We start from the raw sequence: 12715 nt of genomic DNA on the forward strand, positions 1-12715 counted from the left end.
ATTTCATGCATAACAAATAGATTATCAAATTAAAACAAAATAATCGAGAGAGAGAGAGAGAGATAGAGAGAGTTGACATAATTAATTCAAGTTCAGTAGCCATTAATTCTAGAGGTGGTCAATGAGAGTGAACATACAAAATAGTTCTATTAAAAACATTTGAAGAAAAGAAAAGGAAAGGTAAAGAATTATTAAAAATAGAAAGGAAAAAGAATTTCATTGCCGTATTTGACAAAAAAAGGTAGTATTTGAAAATCGACACAACCAAAGCAATCAAATCCATACTAAGGAGATAGTAATATAAATAAAATATGAATCATTAAGAACATGCCCTAATCAGTCACTTTCTTGTTTTCAATATGTATCAAATTTAATAATTTAGAAGATATATATTTCATACTTAACAAATAGATTAAATAGTTTAGAGAGAGAGAGAGAGAAAGGTGACATAATTAGTTTAAGTTAGGGTCCATTAATTCTAGAGAAGGTCAGCAATAACACAAGTGAGCATACAAATATCAATTATTTTCTAATGAAATTTGTCAGTTATTATTTAAAAATTCTATTTGGTGTCTACAACTCTCTGGAAGTTTTTTCTCTATAAAACCGTGATAAAATTTGGCAATGAGGAAGGCGCTGTGTGCGCTGCGCACGGATCCCGTCAAGTACTTCCGTGGAAATCGAATAAGAAAGTTTACTAACGCGTACATCAGCCCGTCCTTTCGTCCGTCCGATTAAGCCTGATATTGCCTTTCGACCCTTTCGATTATTCATCTCTAAGTCCCACGGTGGAAAATTCAACGGTTCAGATCTCGGGGACACGGACTCCTGCAGAACAGCAACGCCTCTTTTCAGCAAGATCGAGGACCGAAGAGTCAATGCCCGTTTGGACATTTTGGTGGTAACATTCATATTTCATACAGTGGAAAGTACACAGTGGAGAGAGAGCGAGAGAGAGATTGATCTTCTTGGAGTTCATTCACAAGATCTACGTATAGGAGACTTCTTATCGCTTCTCTGTTCTGATCTTTATCGGGGGACTTCTTGGAGTCAACCCATACCAGGAAGCTTGAGGGAGGGAGGTGGTTTAGGGAATTGGGTCGAGTCATGGAATCGTCTGCAAGTTTCTCGAGTTCTTCAACGGAGGAAAGGGGAAAAATCGTTGGAATTGCTCAATATCTGGTGGATTTGAACTTTGAAGTGTACGTGTTGATTGTATGATCGAGAATCCGAATTGGGGTTTGGGTTTTGGATTTGGCCTCAGCTTCGATTCTCCGTTTGGTGGAGATCAGATTGGGGTTGAAGGATTTTAAATGCGGGGTGATGAAATGGGGGAAAATGCGGCAGCTTTGCACACTGCTTTGAATTCTGTACAGGCTTTAGGTAGGGGGTTCGATGTGAATTTTGATACTAGGTTGCTGTACTGTAAAGGACTAACAGGGTCTAGGATAGTTGAGATTGATGAAGAACACACCAGGGATCTACGATTTTATGATAATTTGGTAGTTCCCGATGTTTCTTGGGACATAAAGAGTTTCCAGGAAACTGGTGGGCGTCAGAGTTCAGGCGTTTTCAGTTTTCAAGAGGTATCTTACGCATTCCCCTTTCTTTTAGTTTTATAAAATTCGTCTCTTACAATAGGATTGTTTGGATCACACACGTTTTATCCTTGTGATTGATACATGGTCCGTCTTTGATTTTTCTATTATCTTCCTCAAATTTTTCTCCTTGTGGTGATTGTTTTGGGAATTTAGGGGCTGTGTATGTGATTTATTGATGCGAAATGGACATGTTGCATTCAGAATTTAGGATCTTAAAAATTGAGAAGTATCTGCGGTCACAAATAGTTTATTAAAATGATAATAATGTTTTGTTAAGAGCTAAGAAATGATGGTTGGACCAATGAGATTAATTTCTACTAATATAGAAAAGAAGGACACTTTTTCACTCCCTTTATCCATTTTAACGAAATTTTCTTTGTCTCTCTATTGATTTTAGCAAAGTAGTATTAAATGATTTTTTTTTTTTTGATAGGAAAAAAATTTCATTGGATATTGAATGTCTCTCAAAAAAGGATATCTTTGGCAAGAAATGGATGGGTGAAATTGAAAAAATATCCAGCCACCAAACTTCTTTAATCTTCTTTCATGCTACTCACTTCTTTTGTCATTTTAAATATTGTTTAGTGTTATTATTGCATACAGACCATTTGTGCTCTACCCTAGTGGCAAGAAGAGAAAATACGTGAGGAGATGGAACAAACTGCCATGATGAAGTATGACAAGCCATGAGGAATTCTACAAAGAGTAAAAGATGATGAGAAATGATTTTAGTGTTACTTCACAGTTCGTCCCTTTGCCTATTATTATTTTAGATTTTACAAGATTTTCAACTGAAAAAAGCGCATTGAAGAAGTCAACAAAGATCTCAAAAAGATGTTTTAAACTGAAATTTCTTGCCTGAAAGAAACATTCATCTGATATTTAAAACAAAAAATGAAACTTACAGGAGAGAAAGGAAGAGAATAGAAGAGAAGATAAATGAATTTAGTCTCTCCTTTCTGCTTTTGGTTCAATTGGAGAAAAATCTGGGGTAAAAAAAAACAAAAGTCCACCTTAATTTACAGTAGTACTCCGTACAGGCCTACAAATATTGTGTAAGGATGTTTTAGTCTTTTAAAGTATTATCTCTCTTGATTTCTCTCAATTTCATTCCGATTTGGGGGGAAATCAAAGTGACTTTTCTCCCTTTTTCCTCTCTGCTTCTTTTCTTCTGTCCATTCTGTGTACCAAACAAGAAAAGTGCAAAGGAATCCATTTTTTTCTCTTCGCTTCACTCCACATCTCCCCTGCAAAATGGAGTGTAACAAAAACATGACTTGATTTTGGCTATTTGAGCCTTAAGAATATTTTCCCGCAGCATTTATGATTTATAGGGTCAATCTAGTAAATGTGCGGTAGTCTAGGAAGTTCCTCACCCAGATGCACCTTTTATTGCAATTCTTGTCACTTTTCAGCTTGTCTTTGAAGCCTTTCCCATTTATCTGCATCATTATGTTGGTTATTATGTGCTATGATACCTTCCATATGAAGTGATTTCTTGAAAAATTAGGAGGCAGGCGACCATGCTATTACATATAGGTTTCAAGGAAAGAACTCAATAATATAAAGACCTGCAAGCGGAAAGAAGTCAAAAAATTAGATGATGTTAATCTGGTTTTGAGACATGGGTTATGTTGATCAAGACTGAAATGATGTTGAAAGCTCCCATGCAATATCTGGGGGATGTCTGGGGCTTGGGTAGGGCATGAGGCACACAGCCTTATCTTAACATTTAGAGAGTCTGTTTCTGTGACTTGAACTTGTCATGTTTAGGTTTAAGTGTAGCTCTCTTACCATTGGGTTGCATTTTAATTTGGAAAATCAATAAGATGATTCCATATAGTTTGAGGCACTTTTCTTAACTAACCTTGGGTGAAAGAATGACTTATTCCCTCTCTCCAAATTCAGCTATAATCAAGGATGATTTGCAGAATAACAATCAGAGAGTTATTTTATGAACTTTGTAGTACCATATAGGCTATTCATAGTGCTTATGGTGTGCTTATATTGGTTCAGTTTATTCTAATATACTTCTGATGATGAATGACTGCAGATGGTGGAGTATTATAATAGAAAGGCTAATCTCTCTGGAAATATTCCTATTGGTAGTTTTAACTCTGCTTTTAGCTTTACTGGTTCAAAGCATATTGATGCTTTGACCACAAAGAACCTTTCTATGGATGGGTATTTCATTCTTCTTGCCAAGTTTCAGCTTGTAAAATGCCCGATAGTGTTGAAAGAAAATGTCAAACGGGCAGTACCCAGTTGTTGGGATCCACCATCTTTAGCAAGGTATGAATGCTCCAATTATCCAAAAAAAGCTTGATGAATAGAGGTGGTTGTTGTATCCTAATATTATTTTTCTTGCAGTTTTATTGAGGACTTTGGGACGCATGTTATTACTTCTGTAACTATTGGCGGTAAAGACGTGATTTACGTTAAACAGCACCAGTCATCACCTTTATCAACCATGGAGATTAAAAACTATGTTCAGGACATTGGAAATTACAGGTTCTCGGATGCAGAAAGACATGCAAGTTCAGGTCCCCTGATACTCAAGGATAAGGCTAGTTTCCATAACATTTCTTTGTTTCTCCTTCTTTCTTTTATTTTTAAATTTTATGCTTTTCTTCCTTTCCTAATACATCATGATTTATTGGTCATCAAAAACCTTTTTCTCTAATGAATTTTGCAGGGTGTCGACCCTTATCTGTTCAACAGCCAAGGGATATATCCCCAACCCACTCCTGGACCTTATCTTAGTGGGAAAGAAGTATGCAAATGTCTAATTTCTTTGTTATATGCTTTGGTGCTTCACTATTTACGTTAAGTTCAAACCCATTTTTGATTAATGATGTTTTTCAAATTTGGGTTTATTATATACACTTTAAAGTTTTCAACAATTGATTAAAAAAGTGTCAAATAATTGAATGCTTTTGCATTTCTGCCTTTCGGATTGCATATTTGTATATGGGCCTGTGGCATACATCAACAACAACAACAAAACCAAGCCTTAGTCTCACTAAGTGGGGTTGGCCTGTGGCATACATCAAACATATATTTATTTAAATGATAAACTATTATCCCTTTTAGTTAAAATTTAATCCAAACTACACTTAAGAATTTTTCTATGCAAACTAGAAGTGATTATCTGTGCTAAATTTGCTTGTTTAAGTATTTAAAGAATTAAATGATTCAGAGCATTGCGTCATAGTGTTGATTGTGTGTGTCACACCAGATTCCTATGTACAATTGGAGGTCTCTTGTCATTTTTCATGTAACTAGTTAGGTTGCATTATAAAATAAATGATTGGTAAATGGGAAAATGAACAGTGAGCTTGAGGTTTTAACAAAGTGTAATAATCATAACTATTCAATTAAATATATGCTTTGTGTGTGCTTGCATGTGCATGTGTAAAGATGACTGTACTCACATTCTGCTGAACAATATAGTTGGTTTATGATACTCCCAAAATGTATTCCTTGCCATGCCAAAGAACATCACATTTCTACCCCCACCCAAAAAAAAAAAAAAAAAAAATCCATTAAAGAACCACAAGCTCCAAAGAACCATGTCTTGCAATTGCCCTTAACATGGATGCCCCAAAATCCAATTTGAGGGATAGCAATTAGAGCCTCAACCTTATATTATCTTGGAGTTTTGATGGGACAAATACCTACAAAAAAAAAAAAAAAAAAAATAAAAATTATGGCTTGTATTATTTTTATAATAAATCTAATAGAAGATGATAGTGAAAATCAAACTATAAAAGTTAATTTTGGCTCAATTGTGACTAAACAACTCCTATTTTGCAAACAGTGAATATTTGCATAACTTTTATTATGGAAAAAATGAAAAATTAGAGAGACTAGTTGTTCAGGGAGCATGGGGGTGGTGTGGGGTGTTATAGAGGATGGCAAGGCTAGATTTAAAGAGAATAAATTCATGACAACCATACAAATTCTATATATTTTGCACTTGATGTGATTAAATATCCTTTTCGAATAGAACATTTTTCAAATCTTGATCTCCATCCATGTTGGGGTACTTGGTGTTCGCTACAAATCTCGCACCCTTTGGACTTTGTAGGGAAACGAAAAAATGCAAGAGAAAATAAAAGGAAATACAAACTACAAAATTATACAGTAGAATAACAAGGAACAAAAAAAAAATATATGTATAAAAATACGCCCTTTAGATATACAAAGATACAAAGATGTGAACAAATAATACAAAAGTCAAGGAAGAAAAATCACACTTGGTGTCGGATCTGCGACTTTTGCCGAAAATACCGCCACAAAAATTGAGAAACTTGCTAGATTTGTGACTTGCCGAAAGTGTCGCCGCCAAAATTGACAGACTTGTCGGATTTGTAACTTCTGCCAAGAGCACTGCTGCCAAAGTTGAGAAAATCGCATGGTCCGAACCCTGTTTGTCAAAATTGCTGCCATCGAAGCAGAAGACGTTTGCCGGCGACGTCGAATTTGAAGTATTCGGTCAAGAACATCACCATAGGGGAAGAAAAAAATGGTATTTTCGGTGCCGAAATTCGTTGCGCATCCACATCACCGGATGAAGATGGCGAGATCGGATCTCGCCTATAAATGCCCAAGCCTCTTGTCAAGCCAAGGCATAGAAAAAAAAAAAAAAAGAGAAAAAAAAATACAACTTTTCTCGTAATTTTTGGTCTCACTCCTCCTTCGCTGTCCATCTTCAGCAGCTCCAGCCTTCCCTTTTGCTGCTAGCTCCAGCAAAAGCACAAAGCTCTTGCATCTCCTCCAACACCAAAGAAAGAAAGAAAGCAAGAGAGAAAAAAGTGAAAGACCTTACCCCACTCATCATTCCTCCCACACACCCACTCATTATCCTTCCTACATACTCGTCCATTATTTTTCCTATACACCAATCACTTTGCTGGCAAAAGGCAAAGTCAAACATTCTTTTTTTTGTCTACCAACGGTAAAAAAAAAAAAAAAGTTTTCATCATCTTTGCAAATTTATCCTTCAAATTCCCTAAATATCACGCATCACCCCCTCCAAAGATCCAGTTATTTTTATTCCAACCCCCAAACCAAATATTCCACCAGAGATCAAGCTACTGCAGCCCTTGACGGAATCTCAAAGGATGATTAATCAAAGGATAAACCAAATGTCGTACCTACAAAATTTTAATATACTTTCTACTGTATAATTTTGTAGTTTGTATTTCCCTTTATTTTTTTCTTGCATTTTTTCGTCTCTTTATAGAGTTGAAAGGGTGCGAGATTTTTTGCGAACAAATCCAGGGCATGGGACCACTTGGGCAAAGCTAGGGGAGCCGAAAACTCGAACCTGTGACCTCTTAGAGGCACGACAAGCTCCTTGCCACTAGGCCACCAACCCAAGTGGTGGCCAAAGAGGGAGATTAATCACATTTAAAGCACAATTGATGGAAAGACGGACAAAGGTCTTGAGTTCTTAAAAGTACATGATCTTGACATCCCGAGCACCAAGCTTTCTCAAGACTGCATGGGTAGAGAAATCTACTGCGTGTTTTGCGTTCGACCAGTCAAGATTGTCCACGGGGATCAACGAATCTGTAGGACTTCAAGACTCGATTCGAATTGCGTCACAAGTTACGCGACACACCAAGACTTGAAGTGGGGGCATTTGTAAATACTAAAATTTTGGAAAAAAAAAAGGAAGAAAATAATATATATATATTATATATATATATATATGTGTGTGTGTGTGTGTGTGTGTGTGTATATACACTTTGTAGGAGTACAAGGAACAAAAAAAATACATATGTACAAAAATACGCCCTCTAGGTGTACAAAGATACAAAGATGTGAACAAATAATACAAAAGTCAAGGAAGAAAAATCACACCCGACGCCGGATATGTGACTTTTGCCGAAAGTGCTACCGCCAAAATTGAGAGACTCGCTGGATCTGTGTCTTTTGCCGAAAATACCCCCACCAAAATTGAGAAACTCTCTAGATCTGCGACTTTTGCCGAAAGCGCTGCCGCCAAAATTGAGAGACTTGCTGGATCTGCAACTTTTGCCAAAAGCACCGCCACCGAAGTTGAGAAAATCGCCTGATCCGAACCCTGTTTGTAAAAAATGTCGCCATCGAAGCAGAAGACGTTCGCCGGCGACGTCGAATTTGAAGTATATGGTCAAGAACGTCATCATCGGGGAAGAAAAAAATGGTGTTGCCGGTGCCAAAATTCGTTGCGCGTCCACATCACTGGATGAAGATGGCGAGATCGGATCTCCCTTATAAATGCCCAAGCCTCTGGTCAAGCCAAGACATAAAAAAAAGAAAAAAAAAAAGAAAAAAAAAATACAACTTTCCTCTTAATTCTCAGTCTCATTCCTCCTTCGCTGTCCATCTTCAGCAGCTCCGGCCTTCCCTTTTGCTGCCAGCTCCAGCAAAAGCACAAAGCTCTTGCATCTCCTCCAACACCAAAGAAAGAAGGAAAGCAAGAGAGAGAAAAGTGAGACCTTACCCCACTCATCATTCCTCCTACACACCCACTCATTATCCTTCCTACACACCTGTCCATTATTTTTCCTACACACCAATCACTTTGCTGGCAAAAGGTAAAGTCAAACTCTCTTCTTTTTGTCTACCAACGATCAAAAAAAAGAAAAAGATTTCATCATCTTTGCAAATTTGTCCTTCAAATTCCCTAAATTCTGCACATCAACCCCTCCAAAGATCTAGCTATTTTTATTCCAGCCCCCAAACCAAATATTCCACCAAAGATCAAGTTATTGTAGCTCTCGACGGAATCTCAAAAGAGGATTAATCAGAGGATAAACCAAAGGTCGTACCAACAAAATTTTAATATACATTCTACTGTATAATTTTGTAGTTTGTATTTCTTTTTATTTTCTCTTGCATTTTTTTGTCTCCTGTTCCTTGTACTCCTACAAAGTGTACACACATACGCGCGCACGCACACACACACACACACACACACACACATATATATGTATATATATTCATTTTTTTTTTCAAAATTTTAGTGTTTACAAATGCCCCCACTTCAAGTCTCAGTGCGGCGCGTAGCTTGTGACGCGATTCGAACTGAGTCTTGAAATTCTACAGATTTGTTGATCCTTGTGGACAATCTTGACTGGTTGAAAGCAAAATGCGTAGTAAATTTCTTTGCTCACGCAGTCTTGAGAGAGCTTGGTGCTCGGGATGTTGGGATTATGTACTGTTAAGAACTCAAGGCGGACACTCAAGACCTTTGTCCGTCTTTACATCACTTGTGCTTTAAATGTGATTAATCTCTCTCTTTGGCCAGCACTTGGGTTGGTGACCTAGTGGCAAGGAGCCTGTCGTGCCTCTAAGAGGTCATGAGTTTGAGTTTTCGGCTCCCCCCGCTTTGTCCAAGTGGTCTCATACCCTGTATTTATCTCGGGCGTAAGTGAGGTATAGCTGATGAGTATCCATCCACCTACGAGGCTACCATTTTTTTATTTTTTACTGCTACATTAAATCTTTTTTTTTTTTTTTTTTACATCCTCTTAGATAAATTGAGACAGATCGAGTCCTTCATGTCTCTGTTTAGTGGATATGTGGGGGCTCGAGTCTGAGGCTTAGGTCAACGCCAGCATCGGTTGGAGTGCTTGTAGTGTCACTGCTACTTGCTCTGGATCGAATCTTGCCCGACAGCAATAGACTCTAGTGATGTCACCGGCATAAGCCAGGAAAAGCAGAAGGGTACCTCCTTTGGCGTGAGAAGAAGGGTCTCCTTCTCTTCTTGCTGGCATGGGGTTGGGATGTTCAAAATGACTGGAAGTCATCCCTCCTAGTAACGAGCTGCCCCTTGGATGCCAGTACGTTTGACCTAGTGCATAATGAACCTGCTGGAAATGGTAGTGCAGATCAGGATCGCTAGAAACCCCCGTCGTGGTGATTGCGGTGCGAGTAGCATATACACTAACCTATCGGATGGTAAGCTCCACAGTCGGAGCATTGTTGGCGAGAGTGGCAGCAAGAGGAGCAGTGGGCGAGGTAGTGGTGTGAGCATTACTTGGTGTGGCGACAGTGAAAGTGGTGAGATAAAGGGCCAGTGGAGTAGTGGTAGCAGCAGTGAGATCAATGGTCAGCAGGGTCTGGCTAGCGATCCCCTTGACCGGCCCCTTCTTGCGATACCGTCGATTTTTGAACCAGAAGCACACATCCTTTGGTTCGATTGGGCCATATCATCGAAGGTTTGTTGTGAGCAAGTAGACTAGCTCTGGGGAAGGAAGCTCCCCTTTGTTGGAGTGAAATGCTGCCTCTAGGATTTCTAGTTGTTCCCTTTCAGGTATCCATCTAGGGGTTGATGAACTTGCGTTGCCCCTTGTAGTTTGTGCCGTTGGGCGGTTTGGCATCATCTTTGCGGCGAAAGTCGCCTTAGCCAAACGGAAGAAAGATGGAGATGATTGGGTAGGATGGCTAGGAAGAACGAGTTTGAGTGGCTCACTTCTTTAACCATACCCGCCTCTTTTATAGCAAAATTGATCAAAAATCAAAATTGGTAGGCTGCTTATTTTTGACATTGTGGACAGCTGGCGCCGACAAGAGCAGCCGCTGGTGTCGCAAAGATTGATGGAGCAGCAGCCGACTGTTTTGGATTATTCCTCCTTACCTTGCCTGCCACATGCTTTGTTTTTTTTGTTGGGCCGTTCACAGTTTATACTCTTGCAGGCCAAGAGTGCGGCGTACATAAAGCAGAGCCTTACATGTAGTAGCGCTTCAGGAACTTGCCGTTTATTGGGCCAATGCCAATGCCTTCATGGTCGAGTAGCATGTAAGCATTGTTTGTGTAGGCTTCTTCCATCAGGTATGGACCATCCCATTTGGAGGTGAGCTTATCGCTAGGCCGGTGGTTCAGATTGATAGGCCGTCGTACTGCGAGAACTAAGTCTCCAACTTGGAATGATCACGGGCGGACCTTGCGATTGAAGACCTTGGTGTGTTGAGCCTAGTAGCACTCTAGTTGCTGTTGTGCTTGGAGGCTTTTTTCATCTAGAGCCTCCAACTCTTCCAATCGTAGGCATGCATTTTCTTCTTCAATGAGACTTTCTTGGATCGCTAGGCGCAGTGATGGTATTTGTTTCTCAAGCGGGAGCACAGCTTCAATGCCGTAAACAAGGGTGTAGGGTGTTGACTGGGTTGGTGTACGATAAGTCGTACGATATGCCCATAATGCTTTGGGAACCCTGTCATGCCAATCCCGTTTTGTCTTGGAGACCACTTTGCGCAGTAAGTTGAAAAGGTTCTTGTTGAACGCTTCGGCCAATCTGTTAGTAGGAGCATTGTACATGGAAGACTTGTACTGTTTGACGTTGAACTTCTCGCAGATTCTATCCATCAAGCTGTTGTAAAATTGCTTTCCATTGTCGGTGACGATGAACCTCGAAATACCATAGCGGTAGATCAGGTGGGTCCTGATAAAGTTCGTAACGTGCTCCTTCTTCACTGCTCTAAGTGGGATTGCTTTACCCCATTTAGAAAAGTAATCTGTAGCTGCTAGTATGTACAGGTGGCCAAGGGAGAACTTTGGCAGTGGTTCGACTAAGTCGAGGCCCCATGTTTCAAAGGGCCAAGATGCTACAGTTGGGTGTAGAGGCTCTGGTGGTTGATGTATATAATTTGCATGGGATTGACACGCTTGATAGGTCTTAGCGTATTCCATGGAATCATGCACCGTCGTGGGCCAATAGTACCCCCCATCCTTTTGATTTTATGGTAAAGTTTCAGTCTGGATTGATGTGCGCCGCACACCCCAGAGTGAGCTTCTTCTAAAGCCTGCTTCGCCTCATCGCCACTTAAGCATCGTAAGAAGAGTCCATCGAAGGATCTTCGATACAATGTATTTTTATAGTATATGTATTGGGTGGCGCGTCAACGCTACTCTGTCCTTTGACGACGATCTTCAGGAAGCCTTTCGTGCTGCAGATAGTCAATAATGGGTTGTCGCTAGTCCTCGGTTTCGATGACATAGACGGATATGACATTTGTTTCCTTTTCTTCTTCATCTTTGATTGGTGGTATGACTCATTTCTGGCATACAGTAACAATTGCTGTTTGGCTATCTAATTTGGCTAGTGATGTGGCCAAGTTGGCTAGCGCACCTGCTTGACAATTCTGCTGCCTTGGGATATGCTCCAAGACAATGCTTTCGAATTCTTCGAGTAGACATTGGGCGTACTTGTGATATGGCACAAGATCTTCCTTTTTGATGTTGTATCGTCTAGAGAGTTGGTTGATGATGAGTTGTGAGTCGCCGTATACTTCAAGCACAGGATTTTTCATGTCAGTGGCCATTTGGAGGCCAATGATCAATGTTTGATATTTGGCGATGTTGTTTGAGCATAGTTCACAGAGGATGAATGCGTACGACAACACTTGGCGTTGAGGAGTAAGAAATACTACACCAGCACCAGCACCAGCACCAACACCAACACCATCACGTTGTGCGGCTCCATCGAAGTACATTGCCCACTGCGGCAAGATGTCTATTTGGAATACTTCCTCGTTTGGGAGGTTGTCTTTGAATTCCCAATCAGATGGAGCCGGATGATTTGTCAGAAAATCGACAAGAGCTTGTCCCTTAACCGCCTTTTGAGACACGTAGATGATGTCGTAATTTTGCAGTATGATTGCCCACTTAGCGAGTCGTCTGGATAGGACCGGTTTGGATAGTACATATTTTACTGGGTCAGCTCTTGCAATGAGGTGGATCATGTGGGATTGCATGGAATGCTTTAGTTTATTGACAACGAAGAAGAGTACCAGACACGTATTTTAAATGGGCGAGTAATTTAGTTTCGGGCTAGCCATCCTTCTGCTTAGGTAGTAGAGTGCTACCTCCTTTCCTTGCTCATTTTCTGGGCAAGTAAAGCTCCTAAGGATCTTTCTTGCATGGCGATGTAAATGATTAATGGCTTTCCTTGGATGGACTTACCTAAGACTGATGGATTTGAGAGGTAGTCTTTTATGCTTTGAAAAGCTTTGGTGCATGCCTCGTTCAAAGTCAACTCCTTTTTTCATCAATTGGTTGAAGGGTTGACATTGCCTTGCCAGATTGGAGATGAAGCGTCGGATGTACCCTAACCTTCCTC

The 12715-nt window shown here is 39.9% G+C and overlaps 1 protein-coding gene across 1 annotated transcript in view; it reads left to right on the forward strand.

Moving 5' to 3' along the window:
* Nucleotides 1-628: 628 nt before the first annotated feature.
* The window catches only part of LOC131161020 (MACPF domain-containing protein CAD1-like), a 29211-nt gene continuing 17124 nt past the window's right edge, over nt 629-12715 (forward strand). Inside the window, exons 1-4 of the mRNA XM_058116883.1 lie at nt 629-1586; nt 3655-3893; nt 3972-4167; nt 4297-4374. Coding sequence (XP_057972866.1) covers nt 1314-1586; nt 3655-3893; nt 3972-4167; nt 4297-4374 — 786 coding nt within the window. The 5' untranslated portion in view covers nt 629-1313. The remainder of the gene's footprint in view (nt 1587-3654; nt 3894-3971; nt 4168-4296; nt 4375-12715) is intronic.

The sequence above is a fragment of the Malania oleifera genome, chromosome 7 (assembly GCF_029873635.1).
Source record: "Malania oleifera isolate guangnan ecotype guangnan chromosome 7, ASM2987363v1, whole genome shotgun sequence".
Classification (NCBI taxonomy): domain Eukaryota; kingdom Viridiplantae; phylum Streptophyta; class Magnoliopsida; order Santalales; family Ximeniaceae; genus Malania; species Malania oleifera.